At 43.6% G+C, this 22,041-nt stretch overlaps 1 protein-coding gene across 2 annotated transcripts in view; it reads left to right on the top strand.

Moving 5' to 3' along the window:
• Positions 1–22,041, top strand: part of myo1ea (myosin IEa) — a 154,144-nt gene that overhangs the window by 97,223 nt on the left and 34,880 nt on the right. For both annotated transcript variants that reach the window (XM_041174806.1, XM_041174805.1), the window contains exons 13-18: positions 1,174–1,260; positions 4,128–4,295; positions 11,444–11,529; positions 11,640–11,721; positions 13,217–13,323; positions 21,910–22,008. In XM_041174806.1, coding sequence (XP_041030740.1) covers positions 1,174–1,260; positions 4,128–4,295; positions 11,444–11,529; positions 11,640–11,721; positions 13,217–13,323; positions 21,910–22,008 — 629 coding nt within the window. The remainder of the gene's footprint in view (positions 1–1,173; positions 1,261–4,127; positions 4,296–11,443; positions 11,530–11,639; positions 11,722–13,216; positions 13,324–21,909; positions 22,009–22,041) is intronic.

Here is a 22,041-nt window from a genome sequence, read left to right as displayed (position 1 = left end):
CCTAACAAAATATGATCCGAAGAAGAGTCATATTGGACTCAAAACATTAACTCTGTTTCTCTCTCCATAGATGTTGCCACACCTGCTGAGTTTTTCCAGCATTTTCTGTTTTTATTTCAGACTTCCAGCATCCACAGTATATTGGTTTTATAACATAATATGTAGTCTGGAAACAACTGTTGGGATACCAACAGGCAGATGCTTAATATGTTCACACAATGTCCAACTTGTTTTAATAGTGGCAAAAACCCATTTAAATGTTATTTCCACGGTCATATAAATGTGTTCAACATTAAGCCATTATTATTTCTACCCTGATAACTATAATAAAGCAATTAGTTTTGGAGTTTATAATGTGACCGGAAGATTTTGGGTTACAGACCTGCAAAGCAATCTTTAAAACTTAATCAGTTCAGCATTCATGCTGACTTTAAAGCAAGTCTTCTTTGTAATTGTTCAATATAGGCACTTCAATTGGATCACACCTTTAACTCTCTCATTTTCAGGAAATGTACAAACTCTGTCATCATAGCTCCTCAATTAAGATGTAGACCATTTTCATCATTTAAGTAGCTAAGGAATAATATGGCTGCCCTGTGTTCTGTCTGCCTTCGACACCTATTAACAATAACTTGATTGTGCATCGGTTAGAGATGATTAATTTTCTCGGTTTTAATTAACATTTACAAAAACCAATGCATCAAGTAATCCTTTGACTCAATTAACTTCTGAGTACTGTACAGGTAACAGTATTGGACAAAGGACTTCCATACAAACTATTAACATTCTCTGGATAGTTCTGTGAATTGGCAAGTCAAAGGAGTTTTCTTAAATATATAGTTAATGAAAGCCAATTTTAATTTGCATTATTTTATCAAAAAATCATATAAAAAGACATAATGCAGAAATTTCACCTGTTTGATCCAAGAAGCAGCCTTGTCTTATTATACTTAGCACTAGAAGACTTCCCCTTGATGAGCAAAAAGCTTACAAATATATCCTTGAGACTCAACACTGTTAGACAGAAATTGTGGGTTGAAGTCCTACAACATTGAACCCAGTGCTTTAGTGAGTATATTGCTATTCAGTGTCCTTTATTTCAGCTCTCCTGAAACTAATATCTTTTTAGTCTGAATAAGTTCATCTGTTATTGTGTAATTCTCATCTCCTTAGGAAGAATATGTGCAAGAAGGAATTAAATGGACTGCAATCGAGTATTTCAATAATAAAGTAGTCTGTGACCTTATAGAGAACAAAGTTGTAAGTATCAGAACTGATTCTTGTATATATTTAGAATGATGTCTAAATATAAGAAACTGTATCCTCTATAATGCTTCGTTGCTCAATAGTAAAGGCCATAGTTTGTTTATTAAAAAAAACCAACTAATGTTTTTTTCCTTCAATTAATCGTGGAATCTTCTTAAAAGGTTTCCCATAAGATACTTCCCTTGTGCTTTGATACAGTTGCACAGTTACTCCTGTGTAAGATATCAAAACTTAAGAGAAGTTCCTTAATCTTCCCTTCTTTCTCTTTCAACTTTTCCCACATTACATGGGGTCTCCACAATGCTGGCTGATTACCCTTCATGTCAACCATCATTTTTTTCCTTAATCCTTTCCTTAAGTTCCTTAATCTATTTTATAATAATAAATCCATTTCTAATCAATTGTTGTTGGCTTTTTATCGGATAATAGTTGCCTATTCGACCCCGGTAACCATATGCCTATTGCTGTGGTAATCATTGTTCTTTAGTTTTGAATGCTGTGATTGGTCCGTAGGAAAAATGTGACTGGAAAACAAATCTACCATTGGCCTGTGGTAACCATCTAACTGTAACATAGGAAGAACGTTGCAGTGATATAGGTGACGGAGCATTTCCAACTGCTCTTTTTTTTCTTGGGTTACGAAATACATCTTCCAAAAATGTGTTACAAGAATCATAAACAGGACATAAAACTCCTATTAAAAATATATAGAGATATATGTAATACAGGCAGGTGAGCAATTGAATATTGAAAATATATGAATTTATAGCATTGTGTGTAATTTTTTTTCTCTGAGCTACACCAGAGATCAACTATTCCATCTAAGTCTTTAGCACATGGCCTGACCATATGACTGCAGAAGTATTTTATATGTTTCCTTTCTGATTAGTACTTACCATGGGCTGAAATTCTGACTTGAGCCAGTCCATAAAGTGACCATATTGTTTGCTTTAAATATTTTCAATCTTTCTCAACTTTGCAAAGTTAAAATGGACAAATTCTTCCATGGAGATGGTCATTTATGATGTGGACAAAAGAAACTGCTGTCATTAACTGCCTTTTTAACACACTTCTTAATAACATATTACTGAGTTCATTTTTTGAAAGGTAAGGTAACCACGGAGGGCCAGTTAGCTCAGTTGTCTGGACCGTTATTGTGTAGTTCTGTGTAATACCAGCGGCATGGTGCTCGATCCCCAGTCTGGCTGAGATAGATTCAGGGCCAGCCTCCTTGCCCTGCCCAGTAGTAAAATCATGGCATAAGCCGTGATTCAGTGACCCTCAAATAATTGAGGATGCTACCTGAAGAAGACAAAGAATAACTATGTTAACTAATTATTAGGAAAGTGAAGGAACTAACATATGTTTATATGACTCCCAGGAGCACTTAACATAAAAAAAGATGAGTTAGGAGTGATGGTAGATAGGAGACTATTTGATATCCTAGTAATTACTGAAACCTGACTAAGGAAGAGAATGAGTGGGGAGCAGATCCATGAGGCTCTGTGTACTTGAGGAAGGGAAGAGAAAGCAGGGAGGTGCACAGTTTATCACTGAGAGGAAGGAACTGGAAATTGGCACAAAGCCCATTTGGATGGATCTGAAAGATAGAAGAGGGATAATATTAATGGTAGGAGAATGATAAGAGGATGTTAAATGGTCACCAAGTCACAACAGAGTTGGATTACTGTGGTGGGAGATTGAAACAATTGGTATTAAGGCCTCAGTTATGATGGGGAATTTTAATCGTCCTGACATAAACTGGGACTTAATCTGTACACACAAAGGTTCACTGAAGTCCTTCAAGAATATTTTCTTAAAGAGCAAATGAGGTAAGGGATCAAATAAGGAAAACTGGGAAAAGTCAAATGAAGGTCTAGAAGCTGGTATGAGATGGAAGGAGGAGCACATGAGAACAATATAATGGAAAAAATAAAAGATAATGAAGTATTGTTTGTCAGGTGCCAGAGATGGATACTGAGGGACATAGGAGTTTTTACCAGTAGCAATGGGGAGGTGGTGTGTGTGTGTGAATAGTGAACTGGCAGAATTACAAAACCTTTATTTTGTGGCTCTTCTTGTCCATGGATAAGGAGCGATTCCTGAGTTGAAAGCGGTACTGTTTATAAGAGAGGGAGCAGACTTCTAAACCTTGCTACCGCAAGGAAAATCATAGCAGAAAGGAATCTGGGTAAATTAATGCCAAACGATTCACTGGTGGAGTTGCCTTAAGAAGATCACAAATTCCTTCATCATACCTTTTCTCAAAACTCATTGGAATCCATTAACATCCCAAAAAGGCAAATATGTCAACCAGCTTCAGAGGTGAAGCTCAAAATGAGCCCTCAAATTAAAGGCCCCTGGGTAAAATGTGGGTAAATTGATTGATATTTTGATGAGCGATGGCAGAAGGGATCATCTGGAGGGACAAGTACTGATTAGAGAGAGCCCAGCACTCTTAGGGTTTTCATGAATTTGGAGAGTTCTGATCTAAGAAAACCTCTTTGTTGGGCATATGGTTCAAAGACCAGAGTGTACAGTTTAAAGCATTACATCAAAAGAAAACGGGAAAGTTAGGCAACTTTTTTTTTAGTAGAAGGTGAGAGAATTGTGAAACTCATTTTTTTTAAAAACTGGCAAGTTTTGAAAAAGGACTGGATGCGTTACTGATAGGAATAGGAGTACAATTTCAAAACTGGTGGATCAGTCATTTCCTTGCTCTCAAAAACAGTCCTACATCGCTTTGAGCTACAGATCATGTTCAGCATGTGCAATTTTTATAAGTAATGCTGACACTAAAGAGTATCATCATCCAGTTATGTCTATCCTATGGTCTGTAATAGTGTAATATTTTTTCGCAGAATCCACCAGGCATTTTGAGTATTTTGGATGATGTCTGTGCAACAATGCATGCAACGGGGGAAGGGGCAGATCAGACGTTGTTGCAAAAATTGCAGATGCAAATTGGAACCCATGAGCACTTCAACAGCTGGAACCAGGGTTTCATCATTCATCACTATGCAGGCAAGGTAACCAAACACGATAGCAATGGAATTACTGTCCAAGGTCTACTTAGAAAGGTGCTACCTGAGAGCCTCTGTTGCTGCGAACAGAATTAGCTAACGTCACATTGGTGTCCAGGTATTGAGAAGTGTGGATAAAGGCCTAAGTCGTTAAGCCAACCATCAAGATCGGAAAAAAAAGATGAGGTTAAACAAGAAGTAGTGATTAGGTGACAGCAAGTTTGGGCTTTCAAACCATTAGGAACTCTCACTTAATCCCAAACAACATCTCTTTCCAATTAGAGCCAGGTTTAGACTGTCCAAACTCTGCTCTAAAACCCATGAGGGATATTATATGGATATTATATTATATTGCAAATTTATTCACATCCTTGGTTATTTTATTTACAATGCACAGCATCTATGTGCAAGTGTCTTCTCTCTCTTTCCCCCAAATTGGCATCTTCTGAAGGTGAGCAAACCTATCAATAAAAAATTACCTGGAAAAACTCAGCAGGTCTGGCAGCATCAGCGGAGAAGAAAAGAGTTGATGTTTCGAGGACTCGAAACGTCAACTCTTTTCTTCTCCGCTGATGCTGCCAGACCTGCTGAGCTTTTCCAGGTAATTCTGTTTTTGTTTTTGTTTTGGATTTCCAGCATCCGCAGTTTTTTTGTTTTTATCAATAAAGAAGTTAGATTTACAAACTATATAGAATTGGCATTTAAAAGTAACTTCCACACAACCTTAAGGAATCTTCCAGCCTGTAGCTGCCAGTCTGTAGCTGCATGAGTGCAAATTAATGAAGGATTCCATTTACTTAATATTGCTGAAAAGAGACATGTTGCCAAAGCTTTTCACCTTGCACTCATCCGAACAGATGCAAGAATGCCAAATTTCTAAACAGCACACTATGTATACTATAGAAGAGGTATGTTGATTGGTTGGTAAGTCGGCTTTGATTGGCAGAGGTGTTTCCATGGAGACAGCAAGAGAGAGCTGTCGGCTCCCCTTGCCTCTGGGAAATTCAAAAAGGCACGAGGATTGAGCATATTCCTATTGTTTGCAACAGGTCCCTGCATATGAATGTATGTCACTTTTAGCAAACGTATATAAGCCACATGACGAGTTTGACTGATTACCTTAAACTGGTTGTGAGTGTAGCTATTAGCACACTCAGGATTGTTCAGCAAGTGCTGCCCAATCACAGAATCACACCAAACATCTTGTTTTGGATTTGGCAAGCATGGGCTGCAGGGTTTCATACAGTCTGTACTCTGCCTATTACGAACAGCCGGAGGAACGTGTTATTTGATTCAATCAACCAATCATTGGGATGTACGACCTACATACCTGGCATTACACCAACACTGAAATTCATACATGGCGTTGCTCAATTATATGGTAGGCAGAGCATCTTTCTGGACTGCTGGCAGCATCCCATTCATGGAAAATGCCACTCGTGTTGCCACTGCATTGTAACAGTATGAAACAGTTTGCTTAACCTTTTGTTTAAATTTTTAAGATACTTCGCCTTTGCAGGGTAATTTGAGATAGACTGGATGCTTTTCAGGTCTGAAAGTGGCGGCCTGTGATCTATTTGCAAATTTGCGCAATACACAGCGAACAATGATCTGATCAGGATAGCCATTGTCCTGCAGGATACCTTTGATGCGCTCTATTTCTGTGTCAAGCTTGCAAGGTGAGCAAAAATAGGGCTCTATTTACAAGATTGCTGATCAGGCCAATCTTATACCACATGGAGGTGTACAAATCCCAACGTGTATATTGACCAGTGAAGGAAGGCTTGAGCTAGACGGAAGCGGATAAACCATTAGCAGATGTCTCAACTAGCACATCGAGTAGGTTTGCCAGCCCTCCAGGTTTGTCCTGGAGTCTCCAGGTATTGAAGATTAATTCCAGGACACTGCACAGAGCAATCCAGAAGAGAAAAACAAAATCGCTGTCAACAAAATTGTGTTATTTCACATTTTCTCCCAATGCTTTCATTCATTGGTCATGAAAAGTATTGGAGATGTGGGGGTGGTGGGGGTGGGGGGGTGGGGGTGGGGTTGGAGGAGAATAATCTGATCTGGCAATAAAAAGTTTGTCCCCTTTCCAACTTGCCAGGGTAAGACAGCGCTCCTGGAGGAAGGATTAATGACAGGAGTGTGGGGATAGGAGCAATTGGGACAAAATTTGTGTGATGAAATCTCCAGGAGTACAGCCAACCTTAGCTTTGAGGGAAGGGAGCGCATTAGAGACTGCTCCATCTGTCACGGGGTTTTGCACAATTACTTTTGAAAATATGTTTTTTCAACTTTCAGCTGACTAGAAATTTTGCAATTTGAAATGAGACAGATCATACTGCAGTAAAGTCCCACCATTCGCAGGGGTTATGTTCCCACAAAATCACAGGAGGAGCAAAATCGCAAACAGTGAACCGACTTTATAATGGGAGTGAATTAGATAGCTTCCAGCCATCGCAAAATTACTTGCTTGCTGTACACCTGAGCTTTGCTCTTCCAGATGTGGAAACCTCTCCAGCTCTTTACCCACCTCTCCTGAGCAGTGGCGTACCTCAAATCTACACCCAAGACGTAAAGAAAGCATGTCCTTGAATGCTGTCACCATAAACAAAAATTCCATCACCGCAACAAGCAATTAGAGCCATAACTTCACCCACCGTATAATTGTTCTGCGGTGCCAACATGTTATTTAGCAGCTTGGTTTTGAGCTTATTTACACGTCTTAAAGAAGCTCAATGCACTTTTAACCCTTTTTATCCAAACCAATTTGTGGGCGGGATTTTCGGGCCCTGCCCACTGCCAGGATCATCCAGTACCACCGAAGGTCAGTGGATTTTGGCTGGGCTGCCACATCCCACCCTCCACACCGGGGCCAGAAAATCCTGGTGTCTATTTCTGTTTCAACAAATTAAAACCTGCAAAGCCATTAATCTATGAAGTAGCTCAGTTCTGTTGAAGGGTCGTGAGGACTCGAAATGTCAACTCTTTTTTTCTCCGCCGATGCTGCCAGACCTGCTGAGTTTTTCCAGGTAATTCTGTTTTTGACCCGGTTTGGAAGCCAGCTTTACTAGAAATCTACCAGTGAACCGAGACCTCATAATAATTGCAACATCTTCTACATCTGACCACAGGACGAAACCAGCTAATCCAAATCGACCACAACAGTTTAAATCTACACTTCATGGACCATTGAAGGACATGTAACCTTTTTTTATTGGACTCCAACTTCCCTTATCCTTGATGTGTGTTGTGTGTGTGTGTGTGGTGTTGTGGGCCCAAATGACTCCATGAGGATCGGATGCTTGCTGCCGCATTTTTATTAGTTTCCCTTGGGTTTAGCGGTTAATAAATTTGCTCTTTCTTTGACTCAAGAAAACCTTGTTTGATTGGTTCCTTATTGCTCACAGCTTAAATAGTTCAGTACATTCAGATTCGGAAAAGGCATATCCTCATGAAAAAGAAAGGTAAACCTTTGTTATGACCGACCGTAAGGTTCACCCCTTCTCACCTGGTCATAACACATCTCAAAAATGAATTTGAGCCTAGGATGGAGCGCATTAAGGTGTGTAAAGAAATCCTTACACACGACAGTAGATTCAAAGATCTTGAACATATCATCTACATATTAGAAACATGTATGGGGTAAGAAGTTAGGGCTCATTTAATCAAAAACATGTTTCTCGTGGAAACTGATAGAAATATTAGCAAGCACTGGAACTAGAGGGGATCCCATGGCTGCACCAACTATTTGGGCATACATGATGTCTTGAAAACTGAACTTGATGGCATGAGTTGCTAAGTCAATAAGTTCAATGAATACAGAATCAGAAAACGGCGGTGTGTTTAGACTGCTATGACATATTCTCAAAAATGTGGTTTCTCCTTGAAAACCTAAGCCATTATCTAATCATTACTTACTTGGTACATTTGTTCCTTTCCCTTCCTACCTCACTAATACTCTGCACCAGGCCTTACCACCTTTTTAAAAATTCTTTCGTTGGATGTGGGAATCACTGGCAAGGCCAGCATTTGTTCCCATCTGTAATTGCCCCTGAACTTGCTAGGCCATTTCAGAGGGCAGTTAAGTGTCAACCACATTGCTCTAGCTAAGGGTGGCAGATTTCCATCTGGAAACAATTGACAATGGTTTCATGGTCACTATTACTGAGGCTAACTTTTACTTTCAGATTTTTTATTAGTTGAGTTTAAATTCCACTAGCTGCCATGGTGGGGTTTGAACTTGTGTCCCCAGGGTATGGGTGTGGCCATTGTCTCCCTGAAGCCATGCATTGAAAGTTATAAAACAAAATGCACCTGAAATTGTACTTCCCGACTGTCTCTTGTGTTGTATTGTACTTATTCAAGGGCTTCTTTTTAGCTACTTGTATAGTAAGTGATTGTTGTCTTATCAGGGTGAACAGATGGTCCAGTCACTGGTGATTGAATTTATTGGCTATATAAACTTCAATCAGTATATACCAGGAAATGTCTTTAAAATTGTTGAAGAACTACAAGTCCTCTGAGTGGGGGAGTTCCCGACCTGTTGTGCATTCAGCAGACGGGCTAATGTGAAAACTGCTTATTAATGCAGCACAATCCTGATAACCATCTAACCTTGTGAAGAAATTTTCTGCTTGGATCAGAAGGACTAGAAGCAGCCAATCTCATTTCTCATTTAGTCAGCAACTCCCATCTAATCAAAAACAGGAAATGCTTTCTAGCTCAAGCTCGACGGTTGAGAATTTGGTGCACAGCCGACTAGCAGAGAAGATTGCAAGATCAACTTTGATAGGCGGGACACTGTGTTCAGATGGCTGAAAAGCATCCCCTCCACCATCTCCTTCTGTTTTCTCAATTCTCAAATGGCCATCATTCTAGGGTAGGACAAAGAAAACGCTTCAAAGACACTCTCGGCAGCATTGACATTAATGATTAGCAGGAGCTTGCCAATTGCACAAAATGGCGACAACCTATCTATTGGGCTACATCACGCTTTGACTCAGTGTCTTAATAACGAGGCAGAGTGCCAAGAGAAGAAAAGAAAAGGAAGCGAGTCCTGCACTCCGGATCCCACTACCTCATGAGACATCTTGAACCATGTGCCCAAAGATCTGTGGGTCAAGAATCAGCCTGTTCAGTTACGTAAAGACTCATGGCAAGAAATCTGAGACCTTGACTAAACATCATCCTCAAATCGAGGGACAGTGACAACGTCGGCTGTTAGACTTATCAGATAGCAAACACTATCTGCTTTCACTGTCCACGGAATTAATCCAGGGCCTCTATCCCAGTTCAGTATCATCTTCATTTACTCCTTCAAACTTACTTTCGCTATTCGACCATCAGTGGTATTCTGATGTTTAACACCCAAGCAAGCTAAGGCTGCAAGCACGGTTTATGGGCCAATAAGTGATATATGGTTCAGAATATTGATTCAGGATAAAAGTGGAGCCCTCCCTCCCCCTGTTGGTGCACTTGGACCTGCCTGGAGAATTAGAGTGCAGCTGCTTACAAGACAGGATGGTATTAAGAAGAGTAACGAAAGACTTGCATTTGCACTTAAATAGTGTTTTTTATGACCATAGGATGACCCAAAGTGCTCTACAGCCAATTAAGTATTCATGAAGTGTAGCAACTTTTGTAATGTTGAAAATTGAAAGCTCCTTCTTCCAAATCTGAAAATTTAAAGTAGGTTGCAGTTACCTCTTGGATTGCACGGATCCAGATAAAATCATACATACCCGGACATTTCCTTTACACCTGGCTAGGTAATCCTATACCTAGGGGTGAATATACAGTGATTTGATAAATTTTAATTCTATAGAAAGGAGGGATTGAATATACTGGAATTTCAATAAGTAAGAGTATGCGGTTTAATGCACTGCGATTCTACACAGATAGCAGGAATGTGAAGTGATTTGCTATTATGTAAGCATTGGAAGGAAGTTACTTATTCTAAAAGTTTCATTACTCATACCCACCCTCTAGAATAAAGAGATGTCAGACTCTTTTGTACTTTATACTGGGGTCAGTGCGTGTTTGTTTGGCATCTACAGCTTGCATTTATATAGCATCTTCATATACTGCATTGGAAAACATCCTGAGGTGTTTCAAAGGAGCATTTTATAAAAAAAAAAAAGACCTGTGGAAATACTAGAACAGATGACCAAGTGCTTGGCTCAAGAAGAAGTTTTTAAGGAGCATTTTAAAGGTAGAGAGAGAGAGAGAGGTAGAGAGGTTTAAGGAAGGAATTCCAGAGCTTAGGGTTCAGGCTGCTGAAAGTACACCTGCCAATGATGAAGAAATTGAAACTGGGGATACTCAAGAGGTCAGAGTTAGAGGAGTGTACATACACTGGGAGGTTGTGAGACAGAAGGTGATGACAGAGTTAACAGGGAGGGAAGAGGCCATGGAGTGATTTGAAAACAAGGGTGAGAATTTAAAAATCAAGGTGGTCTTTAACTGGAAGCCAGTGTAGGACAGCAAACACAGGGATAAATAGATGAATGGGACAAACAAGTTAAGACATGGACAGAGTTTTGGAAGATCCAAAGTTTAAGGAGGGTGGAGCATTGGAGGCTGGCCAGGAGTTGATTGGAATAGTCGAGCCTAGAGGTACCAAAGTCATAGATGAGGGTTCAGCAGCAGATGAGGTGAAACAGGATGAAGTCGGACAGTGTTACGGGGAGGGGGTCTTGATAATGGCACGTATGTGTGATCAGAAGCTCATCTTAGAGTCAAGTACGACAACAAGGGCGCAAACTGTCTGCTTCAGCCTCAGCATGTCGCCAGGGAGAAGGATGGAGTGAGTAGCTAGGAAACTGAGTCTATGGCAGAGATTGAGGACAATGCCTGTGATCTTCCCAATGTTCAGTCAGAGGAAATTTATGCTCATTCACGACCGGCTGTCAGAAAAGCAGTCTTGATAATTTTAGAGACGGTATACAGATCGAGAGAGAGAGAGAGATGGCGATTAGGGTGCCATCCACATACACATGGAAATTTATGCAGTGTTTTCAGGTGATGTCACTGAGGGCCAGAATTGTAACCGCCAGCTGAGAGCTTTTTTTTTAAAAAAAAAATGTTGTTGCAAAACCTGTGGGTTGGAAAATAGAGTTCAAATCTTTCAAATTTCCTTTCCTGTCCAGGTCTCCTATAACGTGGAGGGGTTCTGCGAGCGGAATCGAGATGTTCTGTTCACAGATCTGATTGAACTCGTGCAGAGCAGTGAGCTGTAAGTGGAAGAGAAGCTACTTTGTACATGTGCATGGATTGTTTAGAGCTGATTTGTGTGAAACATTGGCTTTGCTGGCATGTTTAATTGTATTTGTTGCTGCTTCACAGCCCTTTCATTCGTGCACTTTTCCCTGAAAGTCTACAAGCAGAAAAGAAAGGCCGACCCACAACTGCAGGCAGCAAAATTAAGGTACTTACAGTCACCAGCGTTCCTCACTAACCTTTCTTTGAGGATGCCAACCATTGTCTAGCTTTAGTAACACATGTGCCACGGAGAAATGGGACATTATGGTGGACGGTAACATAGTGGGTAATGTATTGATCAAATAACCCAGAGGCCCAGACTTATGCTCTGAAGACATAGGTTCAAATCCTATCATGGCAGCTGGGGGGGATTTAAATTCAATTAATAAAACCAGGAATAAAATGTTAGTCTCATTAATAATAATCGGTAAACTGTCAGATTATTGTAAAAACCCATATGGTTCACTACGCCCTTAGCTAGTCTGGCACACATGTGACTCCTACAACAATGTGGGCAACCCTTAACTGCCCTCTGAAATGACCACTCAATTCAAGGGCAATTAGAGATGGCCTTGCCAGCAATGCTCACATCCCAAGAAACAGTTGAATTACAAGGTTTTTAATATTTTTTATATTCTATCATCGTTGACAATCTGCAAGTGGAGGCAACGCTGCTCCAAAGGAGAGACAAAAAACCCAGAATAGTTTTATTTTATTAGGGTCCTTCACTTGCTCTGTGGAAGCTGGGATAGCCCTAACTCCTAATTATATTCCCTTACAGCCTTTGCCAAGGAAATAGAGAGGAAATGGGACTGTTTGCCAGCTCGGTTGCCAGCCTATAATTGTGTAGGCTGTATAAGCAAAATGAGCAGCAAGAGGCAATTATGATCAGGTCACAAACCGCAAAATTTCCTTGGACTGTATTATGGCCCCATTAGCCCAACCATAACAAAAACCACAACAATGAGAAGTGGCACGATGCAGAAATGGAATACTTACAGCCTTGTCCAGTGTTGCACTTAAACTCACTCGAGCTTTGAAAACCACTGGCCTGTTCATTCCAGCTGGTTTCATCACAATGTCATTCGTTTCATTTCTGGTCAGTTTCATTAATATTTTTACAATAGTTGCCCACTTGCCAACAATGTGAGTTATTATATTCATACACCACAAAGGAATGCACCCATTGCTCTATTGCTCACCATAACAGTCGTGGTATTCTATGCAGACTGGCGCATAGTTACAGTGTTTACTCTCTCAGGGAGAGCAATGTTCAGGTGATAAGGAAATGTTTGATCCAGAGGATTATTGAGACTAATTGTTTCTACAGATTGACAGGTAAATCCTTGACTCTTGGCCTTTGGCAGAAGTCAGATACCAAAAAAAGGCAGAAAATGATGGGCTTCCTTTCTTATGCACTTCTGACAATTTGAAGTGTGACACCTGATGTGCGATTAGCATGCATTAGCTGCAAACATTATATCTCCATGTTCATAGATAAATCACTGGGTATGATTCACTGCATTGGCCATGACCTATCCCATACATCGGTGTTTAAGATCAGTAGCACAGACACATACCTCATAGACCTCTGGAGTCTTGGAGACGTCTTTGAACAATTGTAGCATTTTCTGATCATTTTTTTATTTTGCCTTTTTCAGAAGCAAGCTAATGACCTTGTGGGCACCCTGATGAAGTGTACGCCACACTATATCCGCTGTATCAAACCTAATGAAACCAAGAAGCCCAGGGACTGGGAGGAGAGCAGGTAACATTATCTAAAGGGAGATTAAATGGCTGAACAGGTCATCACAACAGTCTCCAAATCAGTAACCCCTTCAATATATTTTAATTCTCCTGCTTCTCTCGATCTCTGAAGACTGTAAACTGTGCCAGGGTCTGAGTCCCACAACTGCTGGCTCCTGTTCAAGGGCCAACAGATTTCTTGACCGTGTGGGATTCCTGGCTTATCCTGATCCCAGCCTGACACCTACAGTCACACATGTTCCGGCACGGGTCACTAGATAATGATCAGGGGCAGAGAGCCTGGCTAAGTGTGACATCTTGCATCTTGAGAACAATTGTAACAAGCCTATTACCATCCACAAGCTTGAGCTCAGATTGTGGTTTGGACCTGAGCAGTGCACCCTTGAAATTTTAGTTGTTGTCTGCTGTCCATTTTTAGACTCTGCACTCCCTTCAATTTTTATTGCCTGGTGCACGTGACATTTATCACAGAACAAGGTCTGTGTGATATCCTCTAGGTTGCACCTACACAGCTTCGTGGGAACGTTGTACTTGAGGCCTTCCTGGCACATTGAGTGTTAGTGGTACAAATACTGCTGCTTTCAGTCAACATGAGTGGTAGCTGTTACTCAACAGAGATGCATGAAATTTCTACTGTCAGCTATAGTTGCTGCTGTAATGCAGAGGGAGTATAATTCCCAAAGCGCTTCAGAGTGGAACTGCTCAGTCAAGTTACAGCCTTACAAAATGTAGACTTTTCTGCAAGGCCTGGTTCAGTAATTGCAGGTAACTTTATATCCAAAATATGCAACCAACCTTTATACTCTGGAGTCCAGTACCAGGAGGTAACAAGGCTGATCTATCAGAACATAAGTTGGAGCTGGAGTAAGCCAATTGGCCCTTTTGAGCCTGCTCCACCATTCAACAAGATCATGATTGATCTACCTCAATTCCACCTTCCTGCACTATCCCCATATTCCTTAATTCCCCTAGTGCCTAAAAATTCATCAACCTCTGTCTTTTAATATACAATATACAAAGAGTAAGCATCCAGATCTCTGAAGTAGAGAATTCCAAAGATTCACATCCTTTGAAAAAATTTCTGCTCATCATCTCACCCCTAAATGGCTGACCCCTTATTCTGACTCTGTGTTCCCATGTTCTGAGATTCCCCAGCCACTTTCTCCACATCCACCCTGTCAAGCCCCTTAAGAATTTTACATGTTTTGATTAGATTACCTCTCCTTCTAAACTCCAGGGAATATAGACCTAGTCTACTCAGTCTCTCCTCAAATGCCAATCCCTTCATCCCGGGAATCAGTCTCCTTAGATAAGGAGACCAAAACTGCATGCACTACTCCAGGTGTGGCCTCACCAAGATTCACTGTAGATATGTACATGTCAGTCACGGTGACCAAGGAGAATTGCATCAACCCAGAAGGCAAGGCAGAAGGCGGGGACCTCTCCAGCTAATGTCCTACTGTCCTAGAAGGCATTGTTTAAAAGGGAGATGTAAGGAAAAAAAGGATTATTATTACAATTTATTTCTTCATGGTGTTGTATAGATAAATTGGCCCCTTTTTTTAAAGAATGCTACACACATTCAAATGCTTTATAATTGTCACCCGAAATGAAGCAGCAATGATGCAGAGCAAAATCCATTGCCAGCCTTTGAATCTAATGTAGTCATTTGGGCCTCAAAATGACACTAAGGAGAAAAGTATTTGAAATTTCCTCCTCTGTTACTTTCAGCCCGTTATTTTAAATAGGTTAACAAAGCCTCTGTAACAACAGAGAGAACAATTTCAGGTACTCTTGATAGATAAGCATTCGTATGCAATGGAAAATCTTGTATTTATACAGCCTTAGGGATTGTCAAAGTGCTGCTCGTGCAATTAAATGCTTTTGAAGCTCGGTCAGTGTTGTAATGCCAATGTAGCAGCCAGTTTTAACATAGCAAATTCCTACAAAAAGCAGAGATAGCTAATCGGATAGACCTGGAATTTTCCAGCGCAGTTGGCGTTGGGCGTCATCTTGGACGATATAGCAAGGACAAAAATTGGTTTTACGCCGTCGGGAAACCTGTTTGCAGTTGTCCACTCCACCCATCAATGGCGGGGCCGCGTTTCCCGCTGCCACACGTTGGGAATGTCGCTTAAATACATTTGCATCTAATTATAAACCCCGCTCGCCGGAATCATGCCCCCCACGCTGGATCATCCGGGCACCACACTGACACGTTTCATCACTATACATGAGCGACATGCACCTGGCAACCTGAACTTCGAGGGGAAGTTGCAGGCGAGTGCACACAACCCTGTGCAGGGCTGGCAAGCATCGTCCATAGAACGTCAAGGAAGAGGTGCCACACATTCTGGCAGGGGGTGGGGTGGGGGGCAGTGCAAGCAAGTCTCTTTTCCCTGGTTGGCTTTCAGTGCAGTTCTAGGGCAAGGGCTCTAGTGCAGGCCAGGCAGTCAAGGTGGGGAGGCTATGCAACACAGGCTGAAGGAAATACTCAAGCACATGCGGCATTGTGGGGTGGTGAGGCAAATGGCCATGCTTGGAAAAGCTTGTCAAAAGTGGGCATTATTCTGCAGCTGAGACCATTCAGCAGAAGCTCCATTGACAGGCTTGGAGTTGGGCCTCTGAAGCTTTTCTGCCCACTCAAGCAACGCAAAAGCATGAAAGCGCCACCAAATGCTCCAGACCTATTCACCCCTCGGGTGCAGACTGCAAATTAATGTGCATTTTAGGTGTCAGCAGAACAATTGGCCAACTGGTCAAGTTGTAGAATCCTCTTGCGAAAGATGGCCATGGTGCAGTCACTGGTGGAGGTGCTCACAGCCCCTTGCAATGTCTTTATTAAGGTGTGGACAGGTATCCATTATGGTTCAAGCTAACGGTGCAGCCCTGCAGTGTGTGTTAGGGGAAGGCCTGAGCTGAGAGCACAGCTTGCAGTGCAATGGCCAAAGCTGCCGCCAGTCAGTCAAGTGGAGGGGTCAGGGATGGGTGGGGTTTTGGACAGCCAATGAGTGCACTCTACACTGGCCATCCAAGTGTTGGCCAGCGCCCACCTGCATGTTTCAAGAGGCCTTCAGACTTCACCAAAAGAGGTTCATAGGACATCTATGCTAATCCATGCATCTCTCTCTTTAATTCTGCAGGAGGAGAACATCAGAATCATGGACTCTGGTGATTTAGCAGGTATGCCTCATGGCTTATAAGGAGCAGAGAAGAAGAAGAGTGTGGTGGAGGCACCAGGCTTAGCAAAGGGAGGAGCACCTCTCTCAAGGTGAAGGGGCAGCAGGGTCTGTTGCGCATGCAGCTGAAGATCCACAGCGAGCTGTTTCTCGTAGGTGCCTCACTAAACCCAGGATCTATAGACGGTGTCTGTAATTTCTGCAGATGATTGAGAACCAGTGTCACCAAAGACTGCGCATGTCTAGAGGACTATTTGGTCACATATGCCACCTGCTGCAGAATTTGGTGCCATGGGGACATGGAGGGCATCCACTGCCAGTGGCCATGAAAGTGACCGCAGCGCTCAGTTTCTTTGCCAGTGGCTCCTTCAGGGCTCCTCAGGTGACTTGTGTGGGATCTCATAAACCTCCACGCACAAGTGTAACCAGGAGGTCACGGACACCGTCTCCGTGAAGGCACAGAACTTGGTGCATTTCAGGAAAGGCAGGAAGCAAGACTTCTGGGATTTACGCAGATCTCAGGTTTTCCACAGGTGCAGGGAGCCATCGACTGCACTCACATGGTGCTCAGATCTCCATGGCAACAAGCAGTCACCTACATCAACTGCAAGGACTTCCACTCGCTGAATGTTCAGCTGATGTGCAACCAACACAAATGCATCCTGCAAGATTCCCAGGGAGCATCCACGATTCCTACATCCTTAGCAGATCTCCAGATCCCTGAAATCTTCCCGGGCTCGGAGGCTGCATGGCTGGCTCCCCAGGGAGCAGAGCTACCCACGGAGGACATAGCTGATGACGTCTGTGTGGCAGCGTCAGACTGCAGTAGAGCGATGGTATAGCGAGGCTCATGCTATGACCAGGACTTTGGTGGAGCAAATGATAGGCATTTTGAAAATGAGGTTCCGGTGTCTCGCCGGGTCTAGTGGAGCACTGCAATCCAGTCCACCGAGGGTATCATACATCACCACCGTGTGCTGCGTGCTCCACAACCTGGCACAGCAACGGGAGCAGGATCTGGCTGAGGAGGACATCGAGGTGATGACAATGATGAGGTCCTCGAAGGCAAGGATGCCGGTGATGAGGTCATCGCACTGTCCAGACGAGGCAAGTCTGCTCGGGAGGCCCTCATAGCCACAAGGTTTGTGGAGGATGATGACGAGATGCAGTGAGAACAGTCCTGGAATCTTCACCTTTGACTCCTGTGTGGCTGAAGGCAGCGCACATACCCTCAGTGCTCAGGCTCATGTCATGGAGACACAGCGGAGGCCCTAATAGTAGATTCCAGGAGGATAATGACAACATGCAGTGAGGACACTCCATAGATCTTCACGTTACCTCTGTGAATGTCTGACTCCTGTCTGGCTGAGAGCAGCTTGCTTGCACTCTGTGGCCGGGGTCACATCATGGCAATGCAGCCAGGAAACTTTAAATGCACCTGATCCTTTGTCGGCTTCAGTATCTGACCCCTTCAGGAACATACCGTCACTGGACATAGTTGCTGAAGAGATGGGGGGGGGGGGGTGGGGTGGGGCCAGCCCCACTTCAAAGGTGCTGAGAACACACAGGGAGAATGATGACATTCTGGCAGCAATGACAAGGACCATCGAGGTGCAGGCATCACTAATGTGTTGAGTAAGTGTGAAGCCAGACCATCACTTTGGTCTGAAGGTTACACACTACAGGGAAGATGCCCTGGACTGAGACACCTGCCTTTATATTGTGCAGGAACCAAGCTTTCACATCTGAGTGACAAACACTGCTCATCAGAACAAGGAGCCATAGGCAGGGAGACATTCATGGAAGTTTATTTACAATGGTGAACATTATGTACAAGTGATTAACACCCATGCCCAGGCTGTGCAACTACATTTTCTTAACCTTCCTAACCCTGCTGCTACGTCTTGGTGCTCCTTGGACATCCACAGCGGAGGTGGAGGCAGCCTGCTGACTGCTGTGCCCTATCTGTGATGAATTGGCGAGCTTCCTCTTGAGGGCCAAGACTGGAGGTCCCCAGCCTGCTTTCGGGGTCCTGCTGTGTGGCAGTGGCACCCTCCTCGGCGTGTGGAGCTAGAGCTGCTGGGGTCACAGGAAGGAGGGATTTGGATGGGCCGGACATTCCCGGAGTCACCTGGGTGGGTAGCCTCAGGCTGTGCACCTGCTGATCCTCCTCCCTATGGATACCTGAGAGCCCCTGGCTGACTCCTTAAGGAGAAGGGGAAGCTGGAGTGAGATCGAGCTGGCCTGCAGCCTCCTCAATTTGACACTTGTTGGAGGCCATTTATCGGCGATGGAGTTCAGCCCGCGCAGCAGTGCAGGACTAATGTCCTGGACCAAGGTCTCCATGACAGCCGCCATCCTACCAGTGTTGGCCTCACTGCATTGGCATGCTGGCACTATCACCTCAGACTAAAGGCAGATGGATCCTCCATCGTGCCTTGCTATCTGAGGAGCGCAGCGGACATCCCTTCCTGATATTCCTGAGCTTGCCTTTGCAGCTCCAGCAACTGAGGTATGACCGAGTCCAGACGCTCCTCGCCTGAACTCGGGCTTAGCAGATTTCTGGCCTCCAGCAGTCCTCCAAGTGCTAGAAACCTGGGAAGTCCCTGCTGCCGTCTGCTGACGATCAGACAGTGCGATATACACACCAGATTGTGACCCCGAGCTACTCTAGAACTAGGCCCCACCGAGGTGTGTGTCTGCGCTGGTGGAGGGTGTGGGTGAGCGCTGTGATGGGGCTTCAATGAGGGTGTCATCAGTTTCTTCTTCCAAGGTGTCTTCGGAGCTTGAGTCGAGGACCTGGCCCATGGACCCCTTCGGCTGCTTCCCAGTGTTCCTCTGAAACCAAAGAGAGATAATTAGTGCATGGCAAGGGACTGTGGAACAGGGAAACTCACACTCAGCATGGTTGTCTGATGGATGTTGCACTGCTGGATCCTCACTTGGTTGAGCACTGCTGACCTCACCGTCAGCACAGGAATGGTCCAGACCCTTGCTGTCCAGCTGGATGACTCTATTTTCAAAGCCTGTGGCCACCTTGATGTCAGGCACTCCTTCACCGGTCTGCGACCTCTCCCTTTTGTTGTGTGCCAGCTTGTCCTGCATGAATACAGATGGAGAGGGTGTAAGCAGGACGCCTGCCAGGCCAGATGAGTAGGATGCCTGGCATGTGTGGGTGGTGAGTGGTGCCCTGGACAGGATGAGGACACGATTCACAGGGCAGGTAAAGGTGTGTGTGAGAGAGTGAATGGTGATGTCCCTTGTGCTGGCAGTGAGTGAGGTCCCTGTGGATGTGTGATAGGTTTGTGAGTGTGAGTTGAGAGTGATGAGAAGAGTGACTAACCCTGCTGGAACGGAGGAGATCACTCATCCTCTTTCAGCATTGGGTGGCGGTCCTCTTGCAGGGCGTTGGCACTGACCGCTGCTGCCACTGTCTCCCATGCTGGATTGGTGACCTTGCTTCCTGGTTTTAGCCCAGAGCGGGGGTAGAGGACTTCATGGCGGGCCTCCATTGTGTCCAGTAGGCGCCTGAGAGAAGCGTTGCTAAATTTGGGGACATGGCTTTGCAGCAGCTTTGCAGATGCCTTAGAGAGTGCCAGCTCCGTGCGAGGGCACCATTTAAATATGGCACCCAGATCACTGAAGCCCTGATGATAGCGGGGCAGGAGAAAAGCTCATGGTATAGAGGGTAACAAATTGGCATGGCTAAATGATTGGCTGGCTAACAGGAAGCAGTGAGTAGGCATAAATGGGTCTTTCTCAGGTTGGCAAGATGTAACGAGTTATGGTGTGCCACAGGGATTAATGCTGGGATCTCAAATGTTTACAATTTATATAATGACTTGGATGAAGGGATGGATGGGATGGTTGCCAAACTTGCTGATGACACAAAGATAGGTAGGAAAGTAATTTGTGAAGAGGATATAAGGAGGCTACTAAAAGATATAGATAAGTTCAGTGAGTCGGCAAAGATCTGGCAAATGGAGTATAATGTGGGCAAATGTGAAATTGTCCTTTTGGCAGAAAGAATAAAAGAGAAACACGTTATCTAAATGGTGAGAGATTGCAGAGGAATCTGGGTGTCTTAGTGTATGAATCGCAAAAGGCTAGTATGCAGGTACAACAAGTAGTTAGGAAAGCTAATAGAATGTTATCGTTTCTTGGGAGGGGAATTGAATACAAAAGTAGGGGGATTATGCTTCAGTTATACAGAGCACTAGTGAGATCACATCTGGAGTATACAGTGTACAGTATTGGTCACCTTACCTAAGGAAGGATGTAAATGCATTGGAAGCAGTTCAGAGGATGTTTACCAGATTAATACCTGGAATGGGTGGGTTGTCTTATGAGGAAAGGTTGGACAGGTTCGGCTTGTATCCACTGGAATTTAGAAGTGTAAGAGGTGACTTGATTGAAGCATATAAGATCCTGAGGGGTCTTGACAGGGTGGATGTGGAGAGAATGTTTCCTGTTGTGGGAGAGTCTAGAACTAGGGGTCACTGTTTAAAAGTAAGGGGTCACCATTTAAAACAGAGATGAGGTGAAATTTTTTAACTGAATGTTGAGAACCTTTGGAATTCTTTTCCCGAAAAGGTGGTGGAAACTGAGTCTTTGAATATTTTTAAGGCAGAGGTGGATAGATTCTCGATAAGCAAGGGGGTGACAGGTTATCTGGGGTATGCGGGGTGCAGATTTGAAGTTACTTTCAGATCAGCTGTGATCTTATTAAATAGTAGAGCAAACTCAAGGGGCCGAATGGCCTCCTCCTTGTTCGTGTGAATCAGAGGCCAGCGCGCAAGCCATCTGGCGTGTTTCCCAGGAATGAGGCAGGACACGCTGGGAATGGGACGATAAGGTGTGAAAAGCCGCCATTGCAGCCGGTGGGTAAAAGGCCCTTTTTCCTGCCTGCTACAGCACTTTGTGCAAATCTGGGACAATTCCACCAATAGTCTTTTTTTTTTAAAGTGGTTGAAGGATAAATATTGTTCAAGACACCTCCCCTGCTCTTCTCCAAATACCATTATATGATTTATTGGGTCCACCTGAGTAGGCAGACAGGACCTCAATTAATATCACATCTGAAAGACAGCATCTGCAAAAGTGTAGCAGAAAGTGTCCCTCAGATTTTGTGCTCAGTTCACTGGAGTAAGGGCTTGACTCAAGCAAGATGGCTACTATGGAATCAAGATGGCACCAGTTGGTGTTCCACGGTACAATTCCATAGCCCTGTGGAGTTTTTTTAGGAGAGTAATAAACTTGGATTTATGATCATAAAAGTAGTACATTTTTGAAATAGGCAGCAAAATATTTCATTCCGCTAGCGTTAACCACATTTTATATATGTTACTTTAGCAAAATGTAAGTATCTTCTTTCTAGTCCCAGTTAATTTTTGTCATTTTCTTCTTAGAGTTAAGCACCAAGTGGAGTATCTGGGTTTAAAGGAAAACATCAGGGTTCGACGAGCAGGCTACGCTTACAGACGAGTTTTTAAGAAATTCTTACAAAGGTGAGACTTAGCATGGGATTCGAATTTTGCTCG

Source organism: Carcharodon carcharias, chromosome 26, assembly GCF_017639515.1.
Source record: "Carcharodon carcharias isolate sCarCar2 chromosome 26, sCarCar2.pri, whole genome shotgun sequence".
In the NCBI taxonomy this organism is placed as follows: Eukaryota; Metazoa; Chordata; class Chondrichthyes; order Lamniformes; family Lamnidae; genus Carcharodon; species Carcharodon carcharias.
The sequence above is the reverse complement of the archived record's forward strand: the minus strand, read 5'-3'. Positions and strand labels throughout refer to the sequence as shown.